The sequence below is a fragment of the Meriones unguiculatus genome, chromosome 3 (assembly GCF_030254825.1).
Source record: "Meriones unguiculatus strain TT.TT164.6M chromosome 3, Bangor_MerUng_6.1, whole genome shotgun sequence".
Lineage (NCBI taxonomy): Eukaryota > Metazoa > Chordata > Mammalia > Rodentia > Muridae > Meriones > Meriones unguiculatus.
Genome location: NC_083351.1, coordinates 7,259,275 through 7,287,054, shown reverse-complemented (window position 1 = coordinate 7,287,054; position 27,780 = coordinate 7,259,275). Strand labels below are relative to the sequence as shown.

General features: G+C 51.0%; 1 protein-coding gene across 1 annotated transcript; it reads left to right on the top strand.

The window, feature by feature from the left end:
- The first annotated feature begins 1,238 nt into the window (after window positions 1–1,238).
- LOC110548147 (uncharacterized) lies at window positions 1,239–27,780 on the top strand. Its single transcript, XM_060378645.1, has 11 exons — window positions 1,239–1,321; window positions 8,344–8,444; window positions 11,067–11,165; window positions 14,370–14,494; window positions 15,475–15,618; window positions 21,274–21,312; window positions 22,717–22,854; window positions 23,365–23,449; window positions 24,507–24,703; window positions 24,927–25,050; window positions 27,647–27,780. The coding sequence occupies exons 1-11, from the start codon at window positions 1,239–1,241 to the stop codon at window positions 27,778–27,780; spliced, it is 1,269 nt and encodes a 422-aa protein (XP_060234628.1).

The following is a 27,780-nucleotide window of genomic DNA, read 5'->3' as shown; positions in this document are numbered from 1 at the left end:
GAGATGTCAGAGACCACCTGTGGAAACCCATCAACCTGCCTCAACTTGCCCATTTCCTTACCTGCAGTAAACATACTGCTTGGTAACAGCAGAGATGTGCTCACAGAACCATGGCTTATCACAAGATGTTTCAGGCCCCTGGCCGAGAAGAATTTGTAATTTTTCACCCACCCTACTTCCTCATCCTGAACCCTATATAAAAGCTGATTCTGCTCAGTAAAGTTGGTCCTTGACAAGCACCTGTTTGCTTGGACTCATTTCTTTCTCTCAGCCCATCTTTTCACAGGATCGGATTCTTTTCTATCCCCCGCTAATAACAGACTCTGCTGGACGGAGCACAGGCTGAGCAAGCCAGTAAGCATCATTCCTCCACAGCCTCTGCTTCAGTTCCTGCCTCCAGGTTCCTGCTCTGTGTTCCTTCAGTGATGGACTCTAATGTAAGATGTAAGAAACCCTTTTCCTCCCAAGTTGCTTTTGGTCATGGTGTTTACTATAGCAACAACAACAACAAAAACATCACCCCATTATTTTGAGGTCTCAAGAATAAAGCAATTAATGTCACCCCAGGGGACACAAAGCAACTCAGAGGTGTTGACACATATCTGTGCATTCTGGCACCTGGCTGGTACCTAAGTGACTCTTGGCAACCAAGGGCAGGGGACAGGCTGGCCCTTTACTCATGAGCTGGCAGCGCCACTAGACAGACTCCTCCAGGGGTGGAGAGAGCCACCAGGCTGAGGATGTGGGGGTCTGAGGCAGTTGTCTGGTGAGTGGCCTTTCCCAGGCCTCCCAAGAGGGTCTTATCAGGTCCTCATGGGAAATGAGGAAACAGGGGAGCTCTGAGCTTCCCTTATGACTTTTGGGGCAGAAACCAAATATTTTCTTTTAGCCTTCAGATGCTTCATGTCTAGAGAGGAAGAAGTGGTATGTGAAGCTTGGTCAGGTCTGTGGACAAGGGTGAAGAGAAGGCATGGCAGGGCCCAGGCTTCTCAGGGGAGGTCTGGCCAGAGTCACTCCCACCTTCCCAGCCTCCAAGTCATCCCTTGTCACACAGAGCACTTGCTAGCATGACCAGGGCTCAGCCTCTGCTGGCAAACAGAACGACCCCACTCAGAGCAGGAGCAAGGTCTCTGAGGCCAGCTTGAAGGTCAATAATAACTGGCAGTCAGCCCTGGGCTCCCTACTGCAGGGCTTTTGTGTGCTCTGTGACATTTGTAGATCTGCGGATAGCAAGGGCGATGGAGAAGCTGGGTGGGGTGGGCAAGCTGGAGGAGGTCTGGGTCCTGTGCCAAGAACCACCCACTTCTCAAAACTGCTCAGTGTGGGGCTCAGCTTTGGGCACGAAGGGTCACGTCTATCCCTAGACTGGGAAAGTTCAGGAGCTGTAAAAGCCAAGCTGGAATCTCATTCCTTGTGGGAGCCTGAGGAGGAGATCGGAGAGAGTGAGGGAGGAGAGTGAAGGGGTGCAGGAGGAGACGGAAGGGGTACAGGTTGCCCTGGCTCTAGCAAAGCTGGTGTAACCCACTTTCCTGCAGAACAGCATTCGTGGGAAGAGCGTGCTACCAAACAGCAGCCACGGCAGCTTGCTTCTCTTCCCTGGGTCTCTTCTTGGCCTCCAGCGGCAGATGCACCTGCCCTTGGAGAATCTTGCCTTACCTTCAACTGCAGTAAATGCATCTGCTTTGCAAAGTAATCAAATGGCGACAGTACTGCTCCCTGCTGGGAGCCAGGGGAGACTCCTGCTAGGTTCTGTGTCTTGGAGAGGTGGCAGAACCTGGGCTAGGGGTGAGGGGACCAGGTTGTCTCTAGAGAGAGGTTCCACTCTGGCTTGCTTGTGGTTTGAGACAGGATCTTGGTATGTCGTCTTGGTATGTCAAGACAGGATCTTGGTATATCAGGCTGTCGTCACGCTCCAGATAATCTTGCCTGTGTTTCCAGAGTGCTGAGACTGTAGGTCTGTGCCGCCATGCCTGGCTTTATTCTGGGTTTTGTATGCAGTGCATGGGTGAAGAGTAGGCAGTTGAATCTGGCAGGCTGCAGGCCCTGCTCAGATCACAGCTAGGGAAATTGTCCAGGCCAGCAGTTCTCAACCTTGTGACCCCTTTGGGGGTTGAACAACCTTTCACAGGGATCGCCTAAGACCATCGGAAAGCACAGATATTTACATTACAAATCATAACAGTAGCAAAATCATAGTTATAAAGTAGCAATGAAAATGATTTTATGGTTGGGGGCGGCCACTACATGAGGAACTGTACTAAAGGAACGAAGCATTTGGAAGGTTGAGAACACTAGTCTAGGCATTTTCTGCCAACCTATTCTGGAGGACTAAGGGCCTTGGCAATTGGTCTGATTGGCACCCTAGCCTTGGCTCTGAACTCATTTGACATCTAAGAACTAGAAAACTCAGTGACCGTAGCTTTAGATGGAAACCTAGTGTCCGTTCCTATCTTGTCTTTGTCTTAAATACTTTATTATTTGTTTTTCATGTGTATGAGTGTTTTGCTACATGTCTATGCAGTGTCCACAGGCCAACAGCTTTCCTGGAACTTCCTCCACATGGGTGGCTCGGACCTGAACCCTAGTCCTCTGCAAGAGCAGCAAGTACTCTTAACCACTGAACCATCTCTTCAGTCCCTTGTTTTTGTGTTTGAACAGAGTTTCTCCTTGTAGCCCTGACTGGTGTAAAGCACAGATTCTTCCTGCTTTAGCCTCAGAATTGCTGGAATTAGAGGTATCTATAGGCATGGTTGGATTGATTACGTAAAATATAATTTTAATTATTTACATATACATACACACATATGTATATATCCACTCATTCACAAATGGGAATTCATATACATTTTCTACTGGGATCAAACCTGGGGCTTTGTATGTTCTCTGTAGCCACACACTGTCCCAATGCTTCATCCGAAGCCCTCTGCTTGAAACAAATATTAAGTCTCCGGCTGGGAATGTAAAGTCGAAGTGTCCTCGAATGCGCAAGGTCCTGTGATTTACTGCCCAGCACTGAAAAAAACTAAATTGAAATATGAACACATTTCAGAGATTTTTATTAAATGTTGTTTTCAGTTCAAAAGAGAAAGTCCCCAGAGAAGATACACACACAGGCAATCCAGACGCTGAAATGAATTCCTTTCATGGTGGTCAGCAGTCAGCTGCACTCTACCTGGTGTGGTTTGCGTATTTACTTTTTTAAGACTTTTTTTTTTTATGTAGCCCAGACTGGCCTAAGATTTCTCATGCAGAGGAGAACGATTTTTAACTTCTGATACTTATGCCTCCACCTCCCAAGAGCTGGGACTGCAGGCATTCCTGAGCACTCCTGGAGGTCTGGAGGGCTGGGGGTGGAGCCCAGGGTTCCACGCATGCCAGATAAGAGCTCTACCAACCCCAGAGTCACATTTTTCTGCCTAAGGACAATTTTCACATCACTCAGGTTCCATAGGTTCCAGTGATAACTCAGAGATAAGGAAAGAGACACAGAATCAATCCTGAGTTCACTGGAGAACACCCAGTTTGTTTGTTTTCCTGAAGAAACTTAGTAAGTTTGTGGGTCCATTCAGGAGCCTTTCAATTTTTTCTTTACTCTCATTATTCTAAAGCAAACACCCATAGGACTAGCCACTCTGCCCAATCCCCTGCCTCCTACCCTGCCCAACCCCGCCCCAGTGACTTCCCTTTCCTCCGACGCTATCTGCACCTGCAAATGTAATGACTATGTCTTTCTTTGACCTGTCTATAAATACAGTCACGGAAAAGATGTTCTTTCATGCCTGGCTTCTTTCACTCAGCAAAACGTCCTTCAAGTGGCACATTGCTTTTTACTGCGCTCTGGCATCTCTTAGGGTGAGGAGGATCCCAGTGCGTCCTTCCATTCCACTGCTGATGGGCGTTTGGGTGATTTCCAGTCTGAGGAAATGACCCTGCTCTGTGGACCGCCTGGTGCATGCCTTTTTGGGCACTGTGCCCGGGGTGCCACTGGAATGAGATCCCAGTGGGATCAGCCTTAGATGGTTGCTGGCTTCTGAAAGTAGTGGCTTGAATCTCTCTCTTAGCTTCTGGGAGCTGGAGCTTTCTCAGTGGCCTGGGCTCTGCTGGCTCTCACAGGAAATGTCCAGGGCCATTTCCCAAATTCCACTTAAGGAGGCTGGCTTCCTGAAGAGTTTAGGCTCTTGATGGAGTCCTTCGAAACAGGACTGAAAAAAAAAAAAGAAAAAAGAAAAAAGGTTTACCCACTTAGCCTAGTGGCGATGGCACACACACTTTTAATCCCAGTATTTGAGAGGCAGAGGCAGGCAGATCTCTGAGTTGGAAGCCAGCTTGTACTGCAGAAGGAGTTCCAGGACAGCCAGGGCTACACAGAGTAACCCTGTCTCAAATCCCCAACCCCCCGTAAAATATTTACTTATTTTTAAAGACAGGTCTCAGTATGCCCGAAGCTCGCTCTGGAGGCCAGGTAGAGCGCGTAATCTAGGATGAAGAGTGCTGGGAGCTATCCCCAGCACTGCAGAACTCAGAGATCTGCCTGCTTCTTCCTCCCGAGTGCTGGAATAAAGGCCTGCATTGCCATGCCCATATGCTTTATCTTTAAAAACACTGGGCATGTGTGTGTATCTGTGTAGGGATATGTGCACATGAATACAGGACCTCATGGAGACCAAAAGAAGGCTTCAGATTCTCTGGAGCTGCAGTAGCAGGTGTGAGACACCCAATATGGGCACTGGGGAGACGAACCTGGGTCCTCTGCAAGAGCAACAAGTGCGCTTAACTGATGAACCATCTCTTCAGCTGCCTAAAAATCACGTGAGCATGGTGGAGCATGCACTTGAACCCGGCACTTGGGAGGCAGGGGCAGCTGAAACTCTGAGTGCAAGGCCAGGCTGGTCTACAGAGTGAGTTTTAGCACAGCCAGGGCTACACAGAGAAACCCTGAAACGCGTAGGATCCCGTGCCTTCCCACTTGGGGCTCTCCAGAGCTTCTGGTCATCTTCATGGCCCAGTCCGTCCGGCTCTGAGGTGTCCTGCCCAACCGCATGCCTACTGTGTGGGCCTCTGTCACTCTGTCCAGCTGCACTGACCTTTTTGTTTGGTTCCTTGATTACATCATGAGACTCCCTCCACATGCTTGTGGTTTGGCACCTGCTTTCCCCTCCAGCTGGAGCATACCTCCCTGGACCAGAGCTTGGAACTCTGCTGCCTCCTCTCTGCTCACATACCACAGCTCAGAGATGTTTTCCCTGACGCAGGAACTTCGCCGTAAGCAAAAGAGCTATGTGTTTATTTTAACAATGACTTATTTTGATGGACACACACACACCCATATGCTTTGCACACATGTGGAGCTGGGTCAGTCCTTTCACCAGGTGGGTTCTGGGGATCCAACTCCGGTTATCAGGCTTGGTGACAAGCACCTTTCCCCTCTGAGCCACCTCACAGACCCTAAGATTTAACAATTACTGGCTATGTCCCGTGGAAATGGCCTGCTCGGTGCAGACATTTTCTCTCTGGCTCAACCTTCCTTATCTTAGTTGTGATACTTTATTATTATTATTATTATTATTATTATTATTATTATTATTATTGGTTTTTGGAGGCAGGGTTTCTCTGTGTAGCTCTGGCTACTCTGGACTCATGTTATAGACCAGGCTGGCCTGGAACACAAAGATCTGCCTGCCTCTGCCCCCCGAGCGCTGAGATTAAAGGCCGGTGCCTCCCCGCCCAGCCCTATACTTTATTATGTTTATTGTTTATGTGGTGTATGTGTGCATACATGTTTGTGTGTGTATACCTTGTCAAGGGAGGCACACGTGTACAAGAAGGTGTATGGGGGGGGCGTGTGCATGCCCTGTGTGTGTGCAGGCTGGAGGTCGACACTGAGAGTCACCTTTTATTGTTCTTCACCTTATTTTTTTATTTACTTAATTTTTTTGCTCCATCTCTCTGTTTCATCCACATTATTATTATTATTATCATTATTATCATTATTATTATTGCTGGTGTTTTGAGATAGGGTCTCACTGTATAGCCTTGGGTGGTCTGGAACTCACTGTGTAGACCAGGCTGGCCTTGAACTCACAGAGATCCATCTGCTTATGACTCCCAGCTCTAGGATGAAAGATGTGACCACTGCACTGGCTCCACCTTGTTTGTTTAAAGCGGGGTCTCTCATGGAACCTGGAGCTCACCAGTGCAGACAGACGAGCTGGCCAGGGAGCCCCTGAAACCACATGACTGCTCCCGAGTGCGAGGATTATGGGTGCACATCGCCATGGCTGGCTTTCTACATGGACACTAGGAATCCAAGCCCCAGTCCTTGTGCTTGTACTGAATGCTGGAGCTGTCTGTCCAGCCCCTTTGGACAATCCTAGGGCATGTGAAGGATTCTTGTTTCGGGACTGGTGATGAGGATGTTTTACTCAGAACCTCTGCCTCCCGCTGCGGGTTAAGCTGCTTTCCAGTCTGTCTGCAGCTTCATTCCACTGGGTCTAGAAAAAAAAAAGTGTTCTTTTCTTTTTCTCTGCTTTAAACTGGCTGTAAATCTTCAGGGTTTCGTCATTAATAATGATTTTATCCTTAACACAGATTCATTGAAAAATCTGCATCACAATGTTGCCTTTTTGGGAACTATCTTTTTTTTTGGGGGGGGTGAGTGCTTGCTTTTCTTTTTTTATTTATAAATTTATTTTTTTTTCACTTTACATCCCTCCTCCCCTCCTAGTCCTCTGCCCTTTCCCTTTCTCCCTCTCTCCCCTCTTGCCTATTCCTCAGAAAAGGGGAGCTCCTTTTCCCATCCACCCCAGCTCATCAGTTGTATCAGGACTGAGCATATCCTCTTTCCCTGTGGCCTGGCAAGGCAATTCTGCCAGAGGGAAGTGATCAAAAAGCTGGCAAGTGAGTCCTTGCCCGATGCAGTCACCACTTCACTTACTAAAGGACCCACATGAAGCCTACGCTGTCTAGTTCATGCGTGGTCCTTGGTTGATGCTTCAGTCTCAGCAAGCCCCTCTGGGCCCAGGGTTAGTTGGCTCTATTGGTCTGCTTGTGGAGCTCCTATTACCTCCAGGTCCTTTTCTCTTTCCTCCCACTTTTCCACAAGACTCCCTAAGCATCTCCCAGTGTTTGGCTGTGAATCTCAGCAGCTGTTTTGAGGCACTGCTGGGTAGAGTCTCTCAGAGGACAACTCTGTCAGGCTCCCGTCTGCAAGCTTAGCAGAGTATCCTTCATAGTGTCAGTGGTTGGCACTCCCCATAGGGCGGGTCTTTGGTTGGGTCAGGCATTGGTTGGGCATTCCCTCAATCTCTGCTCTGTCTGCTCCATCTTTATCTCTGCACATCTTGTAGGCAGGATAAATTTGGGGTTAAAGTTTTTGTGAGTGGGTTGAAGTTCCCCTCCCTCTTCTAGGAGGCTAGTCTAGTTAGAGGGTGTCCTTTTCAGTCTCTGTGGCCTCTGTTACTAGGAGTCTCAGCTTGAATGCTTCTCTGCCCTCCCAGGATCCTACCCTGACTTCAGTCTCCAGCTTGTCACAGAGATGTCGCCACCCCACCCACCCCCCACCCTCGTTTTCTTTTCTCTACAGGCCTTCTGCTCTCCGCCCTCACTCTCCCCAGGTCTGATCTCCATCCTGTTTGTTTGTTTTTCAAGACAGGGTTTCTTGGTGTAGTCCTGGCTGTACCAGAACTTCTTTTGTAGACCAGGCTGGCCTCAGACTCACAGAGATGCCCCTGCCTCTGCCTTCTGAGTGCTGGGATTAAAGCGGTGGGCCACCATCGCTGGCGGAAACCACTATTTATTTACTATCTTTTTTTCTGGGAAATAGCCTCCCTCAGCATCCTGACTCCAGTTCTCTGTGTCTCAGCCCTGTTTCTTCTTCAGTGCTTGATTGCTATGGAGATCCCGCTATTTTTTTTGCACGACCTTGCTAGGCATGCAAACAGTGTATCTGTGTGGCTAGAGTGTAGTTCAGTGGTAGAGTGCTTGCTTAGCGTTCTGATGCCCTGGACTTGACCCCTGGCAGAGCAATAAATAAACCATACCTACATAAATATAATTGACTGGGCAGGCTGTAATTGAGATGGTGCCCACCTGTAATCTGGGCACTCAGTGGACAAAGACAGGAAGATTACAAGTCAGAGGCCAGCCTGGGCTATGTAGTGAGGTTAAGACTAGCACATGGTAAAAGACTGTCTTAAAACACAACACAACAAGACAATAATAAAAGCAAAAAAGAAAAGAAAACAAATCCCAAAAATGAGATATAATTACCTGACTGAATGACGGCAGACTAGGTGCTCCTGCTGGGCTGGGCACCCGCTCTATGCCCTTCTCTCTTCCTTGCAGGGCCATCTGTCTGGCTTGTATTCAGCCTGCCGTGTTCTCAGGGATCCTCCCCTTCAGGTCAAACAAGGACAGGCCTCGCCCAGCACATGGAGCTCTGACAGGTAAATCAATCATGGTTTTTCTGGTTCACAACAGGCTCTGGGCGGTCCCCGTCTCCTCAGACTGACTACCTGCCTGCTGTGGTTACATGGAAGGCAGGAAACATTCCTAGCTAGCACACCAGCCTGGAGGGCAGTCCCTTCTTTCAATTAGGGGGCCAATTGCTGGTGTTCCCAGGGACGGCTGGTGCCAGAGTCAGGACTGGGTTTCCTCTCACTGAGGTCAGCACTTCTTTCGAAATAACTGGCACAGGCTCGTGCACAAAGCCTAGCAGAGTCTTGGTGTCCACTAACTTGTTGTTTTGACCTTTGTTGTTCGTTTGTTTTTTTAAGACAGGTGTCTCTGTGTAGTCCTGGCTGTCCTTGAACTCACTCAAGGCCCAGGCTGGCCTTGAACTCAGAGATCCATTTGCCTCTACCTCCTGGGTGCTGGGATTAAAGGCATTTGCCACCACGCTTGGCTTTTCTGCTGATTTTTTCAAAAATAATTTTTAACTTTATTTATTTATTATTATTCGTGTGCATATGTGGGGGGCACATGTACCATGGCCTGCTCAGAGGGCCGCTCAGAGGGCCGCTCAGAGGGCCGCTCAGAGGGCCTGGTTCTCTTCTTCCATCCTTATAAGGCTTCCTGGTGTTGTGTGTGCGTGTGTCTCTGCGTGTGTCTGTACATATGTGTGGACTTGACACAAACTAGAGCTATGTGGAAATAGGAACCTCTACTGAGAGAAATACCTTCCTTTCTTTCAGGTTTGTTTTATTTATTTTTATGTACTTGGCCGTTTCGTCAGCAGCTTTTGCCTGCACACCAGAAGCCGGCATCCCACCCACAGGACCACAGTTAGGGAGTTCTTCCGGCCTGTGCTCTTCCACTGAGTCAGCTCTCCAGGCACACAGTGGTGTAGGGTTTTTGTTTGTTTAAAAATTTATTTATTTATTGTGCAGAAGTGTTTTACCTATATGTGTGTTCGTGTGGGGGTATCAGATGCGCTGGAACTGGAGTTACAGACAGTTGTGAGCTGCCGCTTGGGTGCTGGGAATTGAACCTGGGTCCACTGAGGAAGAACAGCCAGGGCTCTTAACCATTGAGCCATCTCTCTGGCCACCTGTTTGTTTGTTTTTGAGATGGGGCCTCATTATGTAGTCCGGGCTGGCCTGGAACTCAGAGATGCACCTGCCTCTGCCTCCTGAGTCCTGGGATTAACGGCACTATAACACTTGGCATTTTCTTGATTAGTGATTGAAAAAGGAGGAAACAGTCCACTGTGGGCAGTACCATCCCTGGGCAGGTGGTTGTGACTTGTGTAAGGAATCAGGCTAAACAGATCATGATGGGGAACAAACCAGTAAGCCCCTCTTCCCCTCTCCCCGCCACCATGGCCTCTGCTTCAGCTCCTCCATCAGGGACCTGCGCGATTTCTCTTTATGATAGACTACAACTGTAAGTGAAATAAACCTTTTCCTCCCCAGGTTGCTTTTGGTCACGTCATTTACCACAGCAATAGATACCCAAGTCACATGGCTTCTGAGGGTCTCATTTGGGTTGGCAGATTAATATGTTTGTGTGGCAAGGACCTTTTCATGCTGAGCCATCTCACTGGCTCCCATCTTTTACGAATTAGTTTATTTCGTGTGTATGTGCATGCTCTAGGTACCTGTCCGGGTATGTGCGCCCCTTCACCCATGTAGAGGCCAGAAGAAGGTGCCAGTTTTCCTGTTCCATCACTCTTTACCCTATTACTTTTTTTTTTTTTTGGCAGGGGGGTTTTAAGACAGTTTCTCTGTGTAGCCTTGGCTATTTTGGACTGGGTTTGTAGACCGGCTGGCCTTGAACTCACAGCAATCCACCTGCCTCTGCCTCGCTGAGTGCTGGGATTAAAGGTGTGTGCCACCCTATTGCTTCGAGACAGGCTCTCTCAGTGAACCTGGAGCTAAGTTGGTGGCAGCAAACCTTGACAGTCCTTCTGTCTCTACAACCATCGGCACTGGGGTGGGCATGCATATATGGCCACTCATGGCTCTTCACATGGGTGCTGGGGACTTGAACTCAGGTCCTCATGCTTGCTCAGCAGGAGCTCTTGCCCACTGAGCCATATCCTCAGCTCCCAGGTTCTCCATTACTCAGCTGATCTTTGAGAGAGGGGGTGTGAGCGTGGCATAAGAACAGGGGTGGGACCTCAGGCTTGTTCACTGGAGGGACTCTCAGGCCGCAGGGGGGGGGGCGTTTACCAGCAGTTGCAGCTCATCCTGGTGAAAGGATGAAGACTGAAATCAGACTCGGGAAGAGAACATAGGCTGGGGTTGCCATCGGTGTCTGTCATCGCTACCGTCATTGTCACCCTCCACCATCACTATTCATATCTTCATGGTCATCATATATATTCACTTCTAGGAAGAAACCAACTAAGCAACAGACACATGTATAGACACACGCAGACACACGCAGACACACACAGACACTCAGACACACACACCCAGATGTTCTGACTCCGGTGCCTACACTCACCCCTAAATCAAGCTGGTCCACTGCAGCAGTTGAAAGGAGGTCTGTCCATCCTCCCTCCTTTCCTTCCTCTCTCCCTTGTGTCCTGTCTCTGCCCTCAGAAGCATCTTCTTGTCCTACAGAGAAGGTCGAGTGCTTCTCAGACTACATGACCCTGAAGATCCCGAGGAGCAGCGTGCAGGGTTTGAGGCAGTGGCTGGCCAGGGTCCTGCACCAGCCAGGTAAGTCCTCATCTCAGGCCCAGGTTTTCCTATACTCAGCCATTGCCTGGCTGGAGCTTTTGCCCTCACGCTCGGGCACAGGGCTGCAGCTCCCTGACTTCTGTCTGGGATTTATGTTGATTCCTTCCCTGACAAACCTCCCCCTTTCTGGGCCTCTCCTGACCTTTCCTAAGGGCGCCCTTCTGGTTACACTCTCATCCCATTTCCTCTCGGTTCTGGCCTCTTACATGACCTTCTTCCCTTGTTCACATGCTTGTCATCAGTGCCACCATCAGGTGGCTGTGAGCAGGCACAGCCCTCGTGCTCTGTGTTGACAGCTGCTGTGTGTGCCTCCAGGACTAAGGACGGTTTCATGCTTAAGAGACTCCTAATAGATATTTGCTCAGTGTACAAATGGCCCCAAACCTGGATTGAGGTGCCCACCAGGTGCTAGCATGCCCCCAAACTTAAATCACACTATAAAGATAATGGGATAATTTAAAAATATATTCTTTAAAAATTCTGTTTATAGCTGGGTGTGGTGGTGCATGCCTTTAATCCCAGCACTCACGAAAGAGGAGGCAGGTGGATTGCTTGAGGCCAGCCTGGTGTCAACAAAGCAAGTCCAGGACAGCCAAGGCTACACGGAGAAACCCTGTCATGAAAAACAAAAAAACAAAACAAAACAAAATCTGTTTATTTTAGTTTATTAGTTGTGTGTGTGCACACATGCTCACTTGAGTGCATGTGTTTACAAAAATGTGCCACGGTGTTCACGTGAGGTCAGAGGATAACTTGCAGGAGTCAGTTCTTTCCTTCAACCAAGTGGATCTCGGGTTTTGAACTCAGGTTGTCAGGCTTGGTGGCCAGCGCCTTTAATCCGCTGAGCCATCTTGCTGATCCACAATTCCTTTTCTTTCTTTCTTTCTTTCTTTCTTTCTTTCTTTCTTTCTTTCTTTTTTTTTTTTTTCCATTTTAAACCATTACTGCATGTATATGGATGTTTTGCCTGCATGTAAGTCTGTGCCCCACCTACATACATTGGTAGTGGGGGCCAGAAGCGGGATTACAGTTGTGAGCCACCATGTAGGTGCTGGAAGCCTGGAAGAACAGCAGCCAGTGCCCTTCACCTCTCCAGTCCCTGGCCCACAGGTCTCTCCCTCAGAACCACTGTCACATGCTTGCTGGAAGAATCTCACTCCTAAAGCAGCCAAAAAGAAGGGCGCGCCATCACTTCCAGAAAACTTTGAGTTTACCCATTGCAAAGTGGGAAGGCCTTCTGGGAACTTCTCAAGAAACCAGAAGAGAGATGATGTGTCTGTAGCTCACCTCCTTTTGTACCTTTGGCCTCAGAGGCTGTGAGTAAGACACCCCAACTTTTCCTTTCTTTTGTGCAAAAATGAAGAAATTGAGGAGAAAAGTCTTCCCATCTCAGAATGTTTTTTTCCTTTTCCTTTTTTTTTTTTTTTTAAAGGCAGGATTTTTAAAAGCTGTGGCCAGACTGCCCTAGAACTCTCTGTGCAGGCCAGCTTGCCTCAGACTCAAGGCGGTTCTCCTGCCTCGGCTTCCCCAGGACTGGAATTACAGGTGTGAGCCACCATGCTTGGCCTCCTCTGGAAATTCTAAAGTGCTGTCAGGGATGGGTGTGTCCTGAATCCTGAACTGGCCCTGGTCAGCCATCCCCGACACCCGGGAGCTAAAGCTGCATTTGTGTATTAAAAGGCCACTTTTCCAGGAGAAAACGCAGTGGATACATTAAGCTGTCGCCTGTTCTTTGGAAAGCCATTATTAATGGAAAACAATAGATTAATAGTTTTAAAACGCTTGTTCAATAAGTAATTTTTATGGCTCTGGATAGAGCCCATTAAACATTTCTGTGTGTTATTATAAAGAAGTTTTAAGTGTAAAATCATAAAGTCAATAATCGGGGAATTAGTCACAGCAGCCAGCCACAGGCCATTAGTTTTAGGCGCTGTCAGAGACACCTGTGGCTTCGGAGGGAGAGCGGTTCTTTCCTCAGCAGCGCCAGGTGGGGCTGCAGAAACGACGCTGCCTGCTGCCTTCCATAAAGTCGGAGGGACGGCAAGCAGGTGTGAGCAGCGGGATGCAGGCAAATATTTACAAAGTGCAGACGTGAGTGGGGAACTGAAGCGATCCGGGTCAATTTGCACATCCAGGCTTAGACACTTATTTCCCCAGCGATCTGCCTTTCAGAGCCACAGGCTGGGCCTTGATCTCCTGCTAAAGATAGCCATGAAGGCTTCACACTCTTAAAAGGAAAGCATGTCACCAGAGAGTCCCTTACAAACAGGCGGCTGGAGCTGTTGCCTGCAAGGGTGTGTTCGTCTCCCATCAACACAGAATCAAAGTGTGGGCTTTGGGCGGGAGAGACTTTAAAAAAAATCATCTTAAAAGCAACACGAGATAATTATGGAAACAGAGGAAATCTAAAGACGATAATGAAAACTGCCTGTAATCCCTCTGCTCAGTGATATTCCTCTTTGTGTCTCACTCATCCAATAAATGTTTACTGAGAGCCCTCTATGCGCCAGACGCAGCTTAAGGCGCTAGGAATACGGTGAAGAACAAAACAGATAAATACTCTCGGCGCCACAGGGCTGGCATTTGAACGGAGGGCAACAAGACCGTTCATTGCTATAGTCATGGTCATATTTTTCAGCAGGTGAGGCGGTGATGTGTGATGCAGAAAAGGGGGTCTGGGAGTAGGGCCAGGTTAAGAGAGGGGTGAGGGAGGCTCCGCTGGCAGAGGCCTCATTGACAAGTGGGCTTTACCTAAAGTCATGGGAGTGGTGGGCTGAGCCACACAGGCATCAAGAAGAGAGTTGCAGGTAGAAGACACAATCAGAGGAAAGGCCCTGCGTGCACCCACAATGTGTTAGAAAGAGCAGGAAGGCCGGTATAGTGATGGCGGAGGGAGCGCAGTCAAAGGCTAGCCACACCTCGCTGGGGTCTCTGCAAGTGGAGTGAACCGGGCCTCTGTGGGCTGCTGGGGGGGGGGGCAGGTAGACTATGGTGGACTGAGGGAAGCAGGAGAGGAGCTAGGAGACAGGTGGAGGGAGAGTGGCAGAACTGACAGGCCCTGCTGGCGTCAGCCTTCCGAGACTATCTTCACTGTTCTCTGGAGCTTCAGGACAGGGCGGTCTGGGCTTATGTCTGACCTCGCCCTCTGTTGCTCTACCGTGGCTCTGTCTGTTTCTGTCACAGGCACCAAGAGAGCCCCCAGCCACCTGGATTCTCTTCTTACCCAATGTGGTTACCTGTTGCATCCTGCTCATGAGGGCGGCTTCATCTTCCGAGCTCTGTACTCTGCCTGCTTTGTACAGAAAGAGGTGGGTTTGAGAAACTACTCATTTCCTGTGCTGGGGTCAGAGCTCAGGGCCTCACACACGCTAGGATGCAAGGCAAGTGCACACCCACTGAATTACCTGGCTCCTTTTGTTGTTGCTGTGGGATACGGTCTTACTATAAAGCCATGGCTAGCTTGGGCTTATTAGCTGTGTAGACTGGGCTGGCCGCAGACTCATAGAGGTTTGCCTGCCTCTGCCTCCTGAGTGCTGGGACTAAAGGTGTCACCACCACCTCCAGCTCCCTCCCCCTTTTCCTTTTCCGTTTTGGTTTTTCGAGACAGGGTTTCTCTGTGTAGCCCTGGCTGTCCTAGACTCACTTTGTAGACCGGGCTGCCCTTGAACTCACTGAGATCCATTTGTCTCTGCCTCCTGAGTGCTGGGATTAAGTAGAGGGCTAGCCTTCCAGCCCACCTCCCCACCCATACCAGCTTTCATGTCCCCCCCCCAGTACAGAGCTCACCCTTGGTCTTCTTGCAGGGATGAAGGAGGTCAACGTGGGCACCTGTTGGGACCCCTCGGCCTGACAGGTTGAAGCTCTGTTGTAGAAATGCCCATGTGCTGTTTGCTTAGTTGCTCACATGATGCTGAGCCTCAACTGTCTCAGCTGTAAAATGGGACCAAGAGGTTTCTTACTGGGGTCAAAGGGAGCAGGCTATAAGCAGATACTTGTCAGGGATGATGGGCTACAAACTGCCATGCTGCCTCTTTAAGGATGACCTTCCGGAAAGGTACAGCAGTCCCCAGCCCCAGGGGCTTCCCCAGGGGCTGTGCCACAGGCCAGGATCTGCCTAGGTTCCCAGTCCCTGAGACCCTACCACTTGCTTCTTGGCTCCTCCATGGGTCAGGCCTCAAGAGGCTTGTGTTGGTCATGCCCACTGCGACCAGAGGCTGACCTGTAATTTTGGCCTATTAACTGCATTTTCTTCTTTCTTCTGCGTGTGTGAATTTTGCCTGGCTTCCAGGAAGCAAATTACAGGTTGGAAATCAGAATGTTTCAAAGGGGGGCAAAAAGGTTGAAGCAGAGCAATCGCTACATAATGAAGTGTCCCGTGAGCATGTCGAAGCTGGGTGAACAGAGCGTCCGCTGCCATCCCTCATTCATCCAGGTGACAGCTCGGGAGGGCCTGGCCGGGGGCTCGGGGGGCTTGAGGTGGTGGTGGAGCTTCCTGGGTTGGCTTCCCTGCAAAAGCTCAGGAAGAAGACTGTGGTTCCGGAAACTTGGGACACAGCCCAGCAGAGGTGACAGCTAAAGACGCAAGGTGGGACCTTGCTCTTTGGACCTTCGTAGTGCTGGCCGGGTGCCACCTTCCACTGGGCTTTTGAGCAGTGAGGCATGCATTGGGGGAAGGGGTGAAGTGGATAATGAAGAAGTCTCTGAAGCTCTGTTCTTCATGCTATCCAGTCAACATCCAAACATATGTGGCCAGACATGGTAGTGCACACACACCTGTAATCCCAGCACTTCGGGAGGCAGAGGCAGGGGCAGGGGCAGGGGCAGGGGCAGGGGCAGGGGCAGGGGCAGGGGCAGGGGCAGGGGCAGGGGCAGGGGCAGGGGCAGAGGCAGAGGCAGGGGCAGAGGCAGAGGCAGAGGCAGAGGCAGAGGCAGGGGCAGAGGCAGAGGCAGAGGCAGAGGCAGATGAATCTCTGTGAGCTCGAGGCCAGCCCGGTCTGCAAAGTGAGTCCAGGACAGCCAGGGCTACACAGAGAAACCCTGTCTCACAAAAGCAAGCCAAACAGAACAGCATTCATATTTTCCTCTCTGGATTAAGGGAAGTTGCTGTCTCGTGTCAGACTCTCTTCTCCCACTCCTCTCTTTCTGTCTGTCTTTCTTTCTATCTGTCTCTGTCTCTCTCTCTGTATTCATGAGAAGGAGCATGAGTCTCTTTTCTTTTTTTGTGACAGATTTCTCTGTGTAGCCCTGGCTGTCCTAGACTCGCTTTATAGACCAGGCTGGCCTCGAACTCACAGAGATCTGCCTGCCTCTTTCTTCCCAAATGCTGGGATATCAGGCGTGTGCCACCACCACATCCAGCTAAAGAGTTATGTATCTATCTATCTATCTATCTATCTATCTATCTATCTATCTATCTATCTATCTACACAGTATTCTGCCTGCACGTGTGCCTATATGCCAGAAGACGGCACTAGATCTCATCATAGATGGTTATGAGCCATCATGTGGTTGCTGGGAATTGAACTTAGGACCTTTGGAAGAACAGCCAGTGCTCTTAACCTCTGAGCCATCTCTCCAGCCCCCTGTGTAACAGCTCTGGCTGTCCTAGAACTCACTTTGTAGACCAGGCTGGCCTTGAACTCAGAGATCTGCCTGCCTCTGCCTCCTGAATGCTGGGACTAAAGGTATGCACCACCACACCAGGCTGGATTCTCCTTTTTAACCTAGGTCGTATCAAAGATTTATAGACATCAGGGTTGGGGGTGTACATGGTCCCAGGTTCCATCTCCAGCAATGAGGAGCAATGTATTTCAGATGTAACAACCCCATTGGAAAGAGCACAGGCCTACGGCACATTCCAGCTATGTGCGGTCATTGCTTGGTGCCATCTTTCTTCTTCTTCCTCCTCCTCCTCCTCCTCCTCCTCCTCTTCTTCTGTTTGAGACAGGGTTTCTCTGTGTAGCCTTGGATGTCCTGGACTCACTTTGTAGACCTGGCTGACCTCACACTCACAGAGATCTGCCTGCCTCTGCCTCCCAGAGTGCTGGGATTATAGGTGTGGGCCATCATCCCCAGTGCCTGGTGGCATCTTAAGCTCAAGTTACTCTGTAGCCCTGGGACGAAGACTTGGCTGGGAGCGGGAATGGGTCACAAACCCACAGCGGAAATGAGTATGCCAGACAGAGAAAGGGGTAAGGACTTGAACCCCAGCTCCCATTTCCTCAGCGCAGCTTACCTTTTCACTCTCCCGCTACGCCGGGCGTCTGTGGTTTCTTCATTTTGGTGTTAAGACTAGAACTCAGGACTTTGCATCTATTAGGCCAGTTTTCCACCGCTGAGCCGAGACCCTGCCCCTGCTTTGCCAATGCTGACCCATCTCAGCCTTATGGCACTGCAGGCTGGAGGCCCTGTTTAATCCCCAGCCCTCAGAATAGACAAGTAGGCCCAGAAATGAGAGTTTCGAGGTGTCATAGCTGGCAGTGGCAGAACGGGGCTATAAGTCCGAGGTGTAATGGGCCCTGGCAAGCTAGAACAGGCCCTACAGCCCCTTCCATGAGCTGTGTTAAGCTACATTGTAAAAAAGTTGACTGGGGGGGGGAAGTAGCTCTGTGATCCAGTGCTTTTTTTTTTTTTTGGGGTGCAGTTGTTTACTTACTTTGTAACAAGGGCCTCAGGGTGGCCTCAAACTCCCTGTGCTTCCATCTCCCAAGTACTAGGATTACAGGAGTGACGCCACACCTGGTTTATGTGACAGTGGGCGTTAACCTATGGCTTCACGAATGCTACGGGAACACTACCAACTGAACCCACCCCAGCATCCAAAAATGTTAACTTTAATTTGTGAATTCTGTGTGGCCTCCCAGCACTGCGGAGGCAGAGGCGGGCAGATCTCTGTGAGTTCAAGGCCAGCCTGTTCTACGGAGTGAGTTCCAGGACAGCCAGGGCTACACAGAGAAACCCTGTCTCAAAAAGACACACACACACACACATACACACACACACACACACAGTATGTGGCCAAACAGAATACTGAATGTTTGACGGTGCACATCAGTCTAGCACTTAGGAGGTTACAGGGAAGGACTGTAAATTTGAACTCAGCCTGGGCTACAGCGCAAGACCCTTCCAGAAAGTGGGTAAAGCTGCTTGCCACTAAGCCTGAGTTTGATTCCCGGAACACACATAGTGGAAGGAGAGAACTGACTCCTGCAATTTGTCCTCTGACCTCCACACATGAACCAGGGCACACACACGTACATACACCCACACAATAAATACATAAACAAAAACCCAAACATCCAAAACCCAAATGTTCAGTTTTTTTTCCTGCCAACTGAGGAGAGGTGAGGAGAGGTGAGGAGAGGTGAGGAGAGGTGAGGAGAGGTGAGGAGAGGTGAGGAGAGGTGAGGAGAGGACGTTCAAGCCGAGGTTGGAGGGAAAGACCTGCTAATGACAATACCATCCACTTAAGATGCATCCATGAAGCGCAGGCCGAATGCCAGGCTCCATGCGCGTGCCAGCTGATCAGATGTGAGTGGGCATTAGCCTTGCCTGGGGAGGGCCCTACAGCTCCATTCTCATCCGTTCCAGGCTCTGAAGTGAGTGTGCCGGCAGAGCAGAGCAGAGCAGAGCCTGGGACCGCAGCTCTGGGCCTGCTCCCTGCAGTCTTGCCTCTGGAGTTTCCTGCCACTCAACTTTAAGGAGTAATACCTGAGGCAGGAGGGATGTTGAGGCCCCATTGTGGTCATGCCAGGCGGGTGTTGCTGTTCCTGAGAGTCACAGGCCTCGTCCTAACGCTCTCCCAGCATGGCTGTGGAGCATGGGTTCGACAAGTCTGGGGCCGGTCACCTCTCTTTACACTGGCCTGTAATTTTGAGAGCGGCCACCAGGGGGACAAGGTTGCCCGTGTCATACAATACTGGACAGAAACCCAGAGGAAAGCAGAGCTAGTAGCCAGCCAAGTGCCCACTTTCTCCCATTTGACCTGCCAAGATCTCGTGTCCTTTCCTAGTGTAGGTGTTGGAACTGGGGGACCCTTATGACCCTGGGCAGAGTCCCAGAGAATCGGCTGTACGGCGGGAGCAACGGGTCTCAGCTGCCCCCGTCTCCTCCGTTCCGCTCCCCCGACCCCCCCCCCCCATCATAGAACCTCACCACCTCATCTAATTGACTGATTCATTCCTGGTGACTTCTGCAGCCGTCTCCACGGCTGCACCTTGAACTTGCATTAAGTTTTAATTAAAGCCGTTACACCAGCCTTGCCCTTGGCTAAATGCAGCTGTGGGCACAGGGCGCATAGATATTTAATACTCTGCCTCTCCCCGCTGATGGCACAGGGTGCCCAAGGGTGTACCCGAGCCATGCCCTGCTTGAAGAGATCTGCGAGCTTGCTTAAGTGTGCCCACAAGCCCCGAGCGGGAGGCTGCGCAATAACTATTCATTGCCCTGGGTTAAGTGTGCCCAGGGGCACCGGTAAACTCAACGCAGCGATTAGCAATTGCTCCCGAGGAAGACTGCCCGAGGTCCTGCTGAATGGCTGCGGGCCCTAAATATAGTCTGCTCGTGGCCACTTAGAGGGCATGGTGGGTTTGGACTGCGCACTTGACCCCACTTCCTTTTCTTTCTTTACACAAAATTGCTTCCTCCATGGAAAAGCCCCTCTTCTGGGGCTGCCCTATGCTGTAAGACTGCGGTGTAGAGATGAGAGGGAGCCTTGGGTGGCCGACCTGGGAAATGTGGAATCCCTTTACCATCTCACCGAACCTCAGGTGTCTTCCCCATTACTTCCTCTCTACTCCCGAAGTGAAGTCAGTCCCCCCAAAGTGAGGAAATTAGGCTCCTTGTGCGCTGTGCTGAGCCTGTTGGCAATGGTGGGGGATGGGAGGACGGGGGGGTGCGGAGGGGTCGGCACAGCTGTGGCACTGACTAGGTTGAGAAGATGGGGGCCATCCCCAACCCCATCCGCTTGTCTCTGGGCCTGGGAGAATGGACTCTGTACGTGTGGGGGGAAGGGGAGGTGGCCTTAGGTGGCAGAGCTGTTGTGGCTCATTAGTCTTCTTGGACTCGGCGTACTTAATTTTTATGGGGCGAGGGGAGTGGAGGTAGTCGCTCTCTGCTGATTTGACTCTGGCCTACGCCTCCGTCTCCCTGCCCATGCTGCAGTAAAGGTAAAGGTGGTGGGGGTCGGGTGGGGGAGGCAGTAGAAGGGTAAGGGGAGGGCTGGGAGATGGCTCGGGGGCACTGCCACCCAGGCCTGACAACCTAAGTTCCATCTCCGGGACCCACATGCTAGAAGGAAACAGCTGGCTCCCCTACGTTGTCCTTGGACCCCTACATGCAGACAGTGGCCGGTGCGCGCCCACACACACGCCACGCGCCCACACACACACACACACACACACACACACACACAGACATAATGAATACATCAATAATGTAGTGAAGGAAATGTAGGGAAGAGGGCAGCTGGGTACAGCTGGGCTCAGGCGGGTCCCTTTGCTGACACCCCGAGGCTCAGGTGCAGTAAGGGACCAGCTGTCCACGTTTGCCTGAGACCATCGGCATTTTAGCATTGAAAGTTCTTCATTGGGGGAACCCGGATGATTGGGCATTCTAAGCATGGTGCCAAGGGCGGGCACACTCGTCTATCTTTGCTCATTGGAGTCCGAAGGGAAAGAAAAGAGTGAGGAAGAAATGGGTGACTGTGGGTGAGATGAGGTGGATGTGGAAGAGGCCTGGGACCCGCCCCACCACGTCTTGAACAGCAGGGCCATGCTGCACATGCACACACACACACACACACACACACACACACACACGTACGCATGCACACACACCTCCGCCTTGCCAGCTGTGCTCTGCGCTCCAGCTGCCCTGCTGGCCTGGCCCAGGGCAGCAGCTGAGGCGACATTTCCCTGGGTCTGTTGACACTTGAGTCCCAGAATATAAATGATTTTCTTGTCTTAATGAGCAAACAATCGGGGCGGCACGGCTCTCTCGCTGGGCTCCTACTGAGGCGATTGCAGAAGCATTTGCTCACTCACCTTTGCCCACAGCTTGCAAATGTTGCTTCCTCTCTGTTTTGCAGGTCTCTCGGCCCCTGCCTCCGAGGATCGATGGTGGGCAGGTAGGTGAGGTAAGGGCATTGCTCTGGAAGGTTCTGCTGGGCTCTGAGGCAGGGCGTCATCACTTCCATGGCCCTTTGTAGAGAGTGTCCACGGACAGTAGTGACCTTTGTGGGTCTGGGTCTTGGCAGAACTGGCACTCCTCCTGCTGTGGTAGGAAGCCTCTGGGTGCTGCCATGCTAAGACTTTCTCTGAAAGGCACAGTGGCAGGAGCTGGCAAGGCCACCCATCCCTGAGGTGCACAGCTGTCATCTCTATTTTCCTTTCCTCACTTCCCCTCCTCTGCCTTCCTTTGGTTTTGAGACAGAATTTCACTATATAGCCCTGACTGGCCTGGAATTATCTATGTAGATCAGGCTGGTCTTGATCTTACAGAGGTCTACCTGCCTCTGCTTCCTGAATGCTGGGATCAAAAGGTGTGTGCTACAATGCCCAGGCTACCTCCTCCTCCTTTTTTTTTTTTTTTTTTTTTTTTAAATAGGGCCTTAAGTAGCCCAGGCTGGCCTTGAATTCACTAAGTAGCTGAGAATGACCTTGAACTTCTGGTTCTCCTTGAACTTCTTGTCTCCTGAGAGCCAAGGAGGGGGAACCGAGGCTCTCCTACCACACAAGTTTAGGTGGCCGAACTCCGGTCATTAGGTTCGGCAGCAAGTGTTTTTACCTGCCGAAGTGTCTTGATGTCCCCTACCCCTTCATTGGGTGTGTACCACATGATATAGATATAACAGAGCAGGGAATCAAATCCTGGGTGTGCTAGGCAATCACTCCACCAACGGAGCCGTGTGCCCCCCACCCCCACCCAGTATTTGTTGTTTGGAGAGAAGGCTTTACTAGGTAGCCCAAGCTGTCATTTAACTTGGAAACCCCCTGCCTCACACTCCCAGGTGTTAGGAACACAGGCACGAGTCGCCACACCAGAAACCGGACGTTTCTCCTGCTCTTACTCGTTCCCACAGCCGCCTGGGAAGACCCAGCCCCTCTTCTCCTCATACCGCTTTGAGTCTTTGGAGTCCATGCATGCCTTTTGTCCTGAAGTCCCCCCCGCCCCGACAATCTTGGACTGGGATGTGGTTCCTTCTTGTACCTCTTGTATTACCAGGAACCCATGTTTATTCAAAGCCCCAAGTGCCAGTGGTCCCACTACAGGGTGGCGATGAGAGCCCATGACGATGGGATGCCAGGCATGCTGTCCTGGAGAGTGCTCAGACTGAGTGGCTGGCCCTGCTCTTTCGGGCACAGTTCAGGTCTGCTGCCCTGAAATAAAAGGGTACCAGTATCTTCAATTAGCTGCCACCTACCCCGTAGCCAGCTGATCCTCTCTGTGACTCCTCTCGAGAGCACCCTTGCTCCTTGGCCCTGAGTGACCATGTCTCCCTGGTGAGCGTGACTTTGCCTTATGTCTTCAGACGCCATGGCTGCTGTCCCTTCGGGGGGAGCTGGTGGCTTCTCTGGAGGATGCCAGCTTGATGGGATTAGATGTGGATATTGGTGCCACCACAGTTACTATCCAAAGCCCAAGACAAGAACTTCTTCAGAGGCAGGAGGTCAGTGGTGGACTGCAGGCCCTGGCAGGCTTGAGTGTTTGGGGAGGGGGGTGGCTCTGTAGCCTGGCACCCCAAGGAGCCCTTTGTCACCCTGAAGTGCCAATTCACGTGTCCACCTGTGAGACTGGACAGATTTAGGCAGGCGGCTTGGAAAATTGGGCCCCATTAGTGTAAACTGCTCTGCTCGGCAGATGAGGGGCTCCGGCAATCATGTATTCAGCGCGTCCCGATCACGGTGGCAGGGGCATAATTACCATCTCTTTAAATAGCCCAAAGTTGCCGTGTAAGAGAAGACGGCTCACATGACATTTGCTCCGAGCTTGCTTCCTGCTAAAAATATCCTGGCTAAATAATATTTCCTGGTTGCGCGGGAGCAACAGGCCCTGGCCTGGGTTCTGACTCTTGGGGCTTTGTTCAGAGATGAGCTGGACGGTGGATTTGGTGGGGGGGGAGGAGGGAGTGTGCCTCTGGAAGGAACAGTGGCCACAGGGCGCCTTCCTGCCTCCCCAGGTGTGGAACACCTCCTTGGAGCTCCTGCCGCTGTGGCTGGTGAGCGGCTCCTACGCCTACTCCTTCCAGGCTGCGTGCCCGCTGGGTAAGACCCAGGAGTGCCCCTAATGCTCACCTCTCCAACTTGAGCATTGCCTGTCCCCCCTGTTTTCTCCCCTTTGCCAACCACCTTGTGCCCCTGCCCCCTCGCCCTGCTCGGCCTCCCCTTTTCTTAGCCCCGACCTCGGCTGAGGACTTCTGAACCGCCAGGTGCTGAGAGGAGTTTGAAGGGATGTGAACGCAGTCGGCGTGGTGTGTAGGGCGTGACTGAGCGGTGCCTTCTACTGAGGGCTGCAGACCTGGGGTCGGGAAACTTCCGGGGGCCCCAGGCGGTCTCTGGGGATGCTGAGGACAAAGATGGGAAAGGTTCTGTGGTCTTACTCTGCAAGGCTTAGAGGCAACGGCCTCTCTTCCCATGCACTGTCATACCCTCCCTTCTGCCCTGTGAAGAGGCCTGGACTTTACTGACCTCTAGGGAATTTAAATTCTAAAGCTCTCACTATGCAAAGTTAGACCCATCAAAAGGCTTTGTCCTGTGTGGGTAGATGAGAGATGAGGAACCCTGCAGGTTTGATTAGAATTTTATCATGAAATAAGTCTCAGAATGAGAACTCTGGGGAACTCGGGGGGCCTTGGGAGACGTCCTCGCCAAGTCCATACACATCTCCTGCCCTGTTGGTGCTATTTGAAATATCTTTATTTGGAGACAAATGCTTTCATTTAGCAACTGCAGCGCTGGCTCAGAATGTCCCCGTGAGAGGGCTGATACAACAAAATTCTTGCTAAAGTGTAAACAACCGATATGAGTTGTGCTTCCTAACAGCAGCTTGTAATGGAAGGAGGATCAGGCAGGGTCCTGGAGTACAGTGTTGGGAGAGGAAGGCCTTCCTGCTCCTGGCACCTGCCTTTCCACCGACCTTCTGGGAGTTAGGCAGGGCGGCCTCTTTTTTTCCTCCCCTCTTTTGTCCATGCAGGCATGGTCTCGGGACACTAAGTGGCAGTGTTAAAGTCAACGGAGTCATGTGTGGGGCCGGTCACAGCTATGGTCCGGCTAAGGCCTTGTGTATCTGTGACTCATTTTCTGGGTTACATTTCCTTCACAGCCTCATCCCAGCCGGGGTCAGAGATCTCAGTTCATATCCCCAAGCAGAGGCTGGGTCTGGTCAAAAGAGGATCCCGTGTTGAAGAGTCTCTGAGCCCCAGATTCCTTCGAGTGCGCCAGTCCGACACCTTCACAGTGGCAGAGGACAGGGACTTTGTGGTTGTCAGAATCCCAGCTGTGCTGCTGCTCCGGGACCAGGTCAGTGTCCTGGTGGCACCGCCATGCTTCCTCCCAGGCCTCCTGCGGGGGCCAGAATTCTGTCAGTGCCAGAATTAAACTGCAGAGAGCAGGACTTTGGGGCTGGCTGGGTAGTGGCCTCCCCTGGAGGTTCAGCTTTGCTTTGGAGGTGGCCCCAGTGGCGACAGCTGTAGGACATGAGATGCCTCTTGTTCCGTGTAATCAATGCCTTGCTGCCCTACAGCCATGCCAAGAGGCCAGAGAATCCCCAGGGACACGAGCTTTCTACAGGGTGGACCTGAGCCTGCGCTTTGCAGAGGCCGTGTCCCCAGCGCACTGGACGGTGGAGCACTTTTTCCAGTGTGCGGGTAAGTGGGGAACCCTGAAAGTGTACCTCCTGTCGACAGGCACACGCCACACAAGGTCACGTTCCCTGCCCTGGGTTCACTCTCCTAGGGCAGCGTTTCGTTCTCTGGCTCGGAGAGCCTCCACGCGTAAGCAGCGTAGTGATTCTTTCAGGCATGCTGCTGGAACCGGCTGGGACAGAGAGGCCTGGGTGCTGAATGGTGAAGAGGTGCCTGGCTGTGGGCGGGAGATGGAGGGGGGAGAGCATCGCTGTCCAGCCCAGCCTCTGTGCACGTGTGTGAGTGCGTGTGCGCATGATGTGCACACGGATATGGAAGGCAAAGGTTAACGTCCAATGTCTCCCTTATTCACGCAACTTGTTTTTTGAGACAGTCTCTCAGTGAATCTCAAGCTTACCTACTCAGCTAGTCTGACCAGCGGGGAAACTTCAAGTGCATGCTAAGAGTGCAAAGGGAGCTGGAGAGATGGCTCAGTGGGTAAGAGCACTGGCTGTTCTTCTGTAAGGCTCTGAGTTCAATTCCCAGCAACCACATGGTAGCTCATAACCATCTATAATGAGATCTAGTGCCCTCTTCTGGTGTGTACACATTCGTGCAGGCAGAGTATTGTATAAATAATAAATAAATCTAAAAAAAGGAAAAAGCTCATTAAAAAAACACAAAAACAAAAACAAGTGCATGCCGAAGCACGAGGCTTTAAAAAGCATTTCATTGGGATTTTTGTTTTGTTTTTTTTTTTCCAAGACAGGGATTCTCTGGGTAGCCTGGCTACCCTGGAACTCAATCTGCAGACCAGGCAGGCCTTGAACTCAGAGATCCACCTGCCTCTGCCTCCCGAGTACTGGGATTAAAGATGTACACCACCACCACCATTACCACCCAGATTTTTTTTTAAGATTTATTTATTTATGTATGAGTGTTCTATCTGCATGTTTGCCTGCATGACACAAGAGGGCACCAGATTTCATTATAGATAGTTGTGAGCCACCGTGTGGGTGCTGGGAATTGAACTCAGGACCTCTGGAGGAACTGCCAGTGCTTTTAACTGCTGAGCCATCTTTCATGTATGTCCATGTACCCTTTGTGTGCCTGGTGCTCATGGAGGCCAGAAGAGAATTTCCAATGCCCTGAAACTGGAGTTGGAGACAGTGTGAGCTATCGTGTGGGGGCTGGGAACCAAACCTGGTCCTCTGGAATCGCTGCCAGGGCTTTTAAGCCCGAGTCATCTCTCCAGCTCCACATCTTTTAAAGTTTTTTATTTTTATGTTTATTTTTTTTTTTCAAGACAGGATTTCTCTGTGTAGCCTTGGCTGTCCTGGACTTGCTTTGCAGACCAGGCTGGCCTCAAACTCACAAAGATCTGCCTGCCTCTGCCTCCCTGAGTGCTGGGATTACAGGCGTGTGCACCAGTGTGTCGAGAGTCTTTATGTTTAATCTTTTTTTTTTTTTCAAACAAGGGTTTTAGAGCTCTGAACTCAGGTCCTCAGTCTTACTCTTGCATGGAAACCGCTTTACTGACTGACCTATCTTCTATCTTTATCTGTCTGACCTATCTATCTTTATCTTTGTTTCTGAGACAGGTCTCAGTGTGGAGTTTGGTTGGTCTTAGACTCCCTCATTGCCCGGGTGCTGGGTTTGCAGGCATGTGCCTCTGTGAATGTCCCCTCGGTTTTCCATTTTGTTTTGTTTTGGGAGACAGAGACCCAGTTAATCTAGGCTGGCCTTGAATTTACCACATAATCAAAGATCACATTGAATTTCTGGTCCTTCTTCCTCTAGCCCACAAGTGCTGGGATCACAAGCAAGTGCCACCACGTCCGATTTATGGGGATCCAGCCCAGGGCTTCATGCACGCCAGGCAAACACTCTTCACACTGAGCTCCTGCCTGGTCCCACCTTAGTTCCACCCCTCCCCTCCCCCGCCCCAATCTGGAACAGAAGGCTCCGAGGCCGGTCACAAACACTGATCACACAGGTGACTCAGGAGACCACTGGCTCCCAGGATGCACCATTTCAGTGTGCTCCATCATCTCTGGGGGCTCCAGCTCCCCAGGTCAGACTGTGCATCGCACCCTTCATCCAAGGGGAGGGGTAAACACTGGTTCCGACCCCTGCCCGGGACGCTTGCAGCCCTGTTTCGGAGGGGGTGTCGGTAAAAGCCGCGCTACCAGACAACCTGGTATTCACACATGCAAAACCACCAGGAGCAAAACCCATTCAAATCCAGCACGAGGAAATACACATAATTCACAAATGATGTCAATCACTTTCATCTCAGACTTCCTAACTGTCCTCAATAGAAGACAGACGGAAAGGAGATTGAACTCAGATGTTAAAAGTGCAAGAATGCCCCGTTACCAGGATATGATGTCTCGGTGCTGCATAAAAATGTAATTATATTCAGAACTATATTTAAAGATTAAAAGGGGGACTGCCTACCACATCTAGCCCCAAACTCGGAATTAGAAACAAAGACAAAGGCGGGATGGGTTGGGGGTTGGGAGTGGGGCGTTAGGACGGGTCCAGTTCTAACCGGCTGCTAAAAATGGAAATATTTCTCAAAAGTTTTTACGTGTTTTGGCTGCTTTTGTTTTAACAGTTTCCTGCGGTGCTGATATTGATTTTGAAAGGGAGGGTTGCAACTCTGCCCAGGCAGTGCGCAGCCAGGGCTTGCAATGGGAGCGGAGGGAGGGAGCAGGGGCCACCAGATGGGGTCTCTTCAGCAACCTGTGA

Coding starts and splice junctions, on each gene's coding strand:
- LOC110548147 (XM_060378645.1), top strand. CDS start 1,239: ATGGAGAAGCTGGGTGGGGTGGGCAAGCTGGAGGAGGTCTGGGTCCTG. Junction 1,322..8,343: donor ACTTCTCAAAACTGCTCAGT/GTGGGGCTCAGC, acceptor TCTTCCTTGCAG/GGCCATCTGTCTGGCTTGTA. Junction 21,313..22,716: donor CGAGGATCGATGGTGGGCAG/GTAGGTGAGGTA, acceptor TTATGTCTTCAG/ACGCCATGGCTGCTGTCCCT.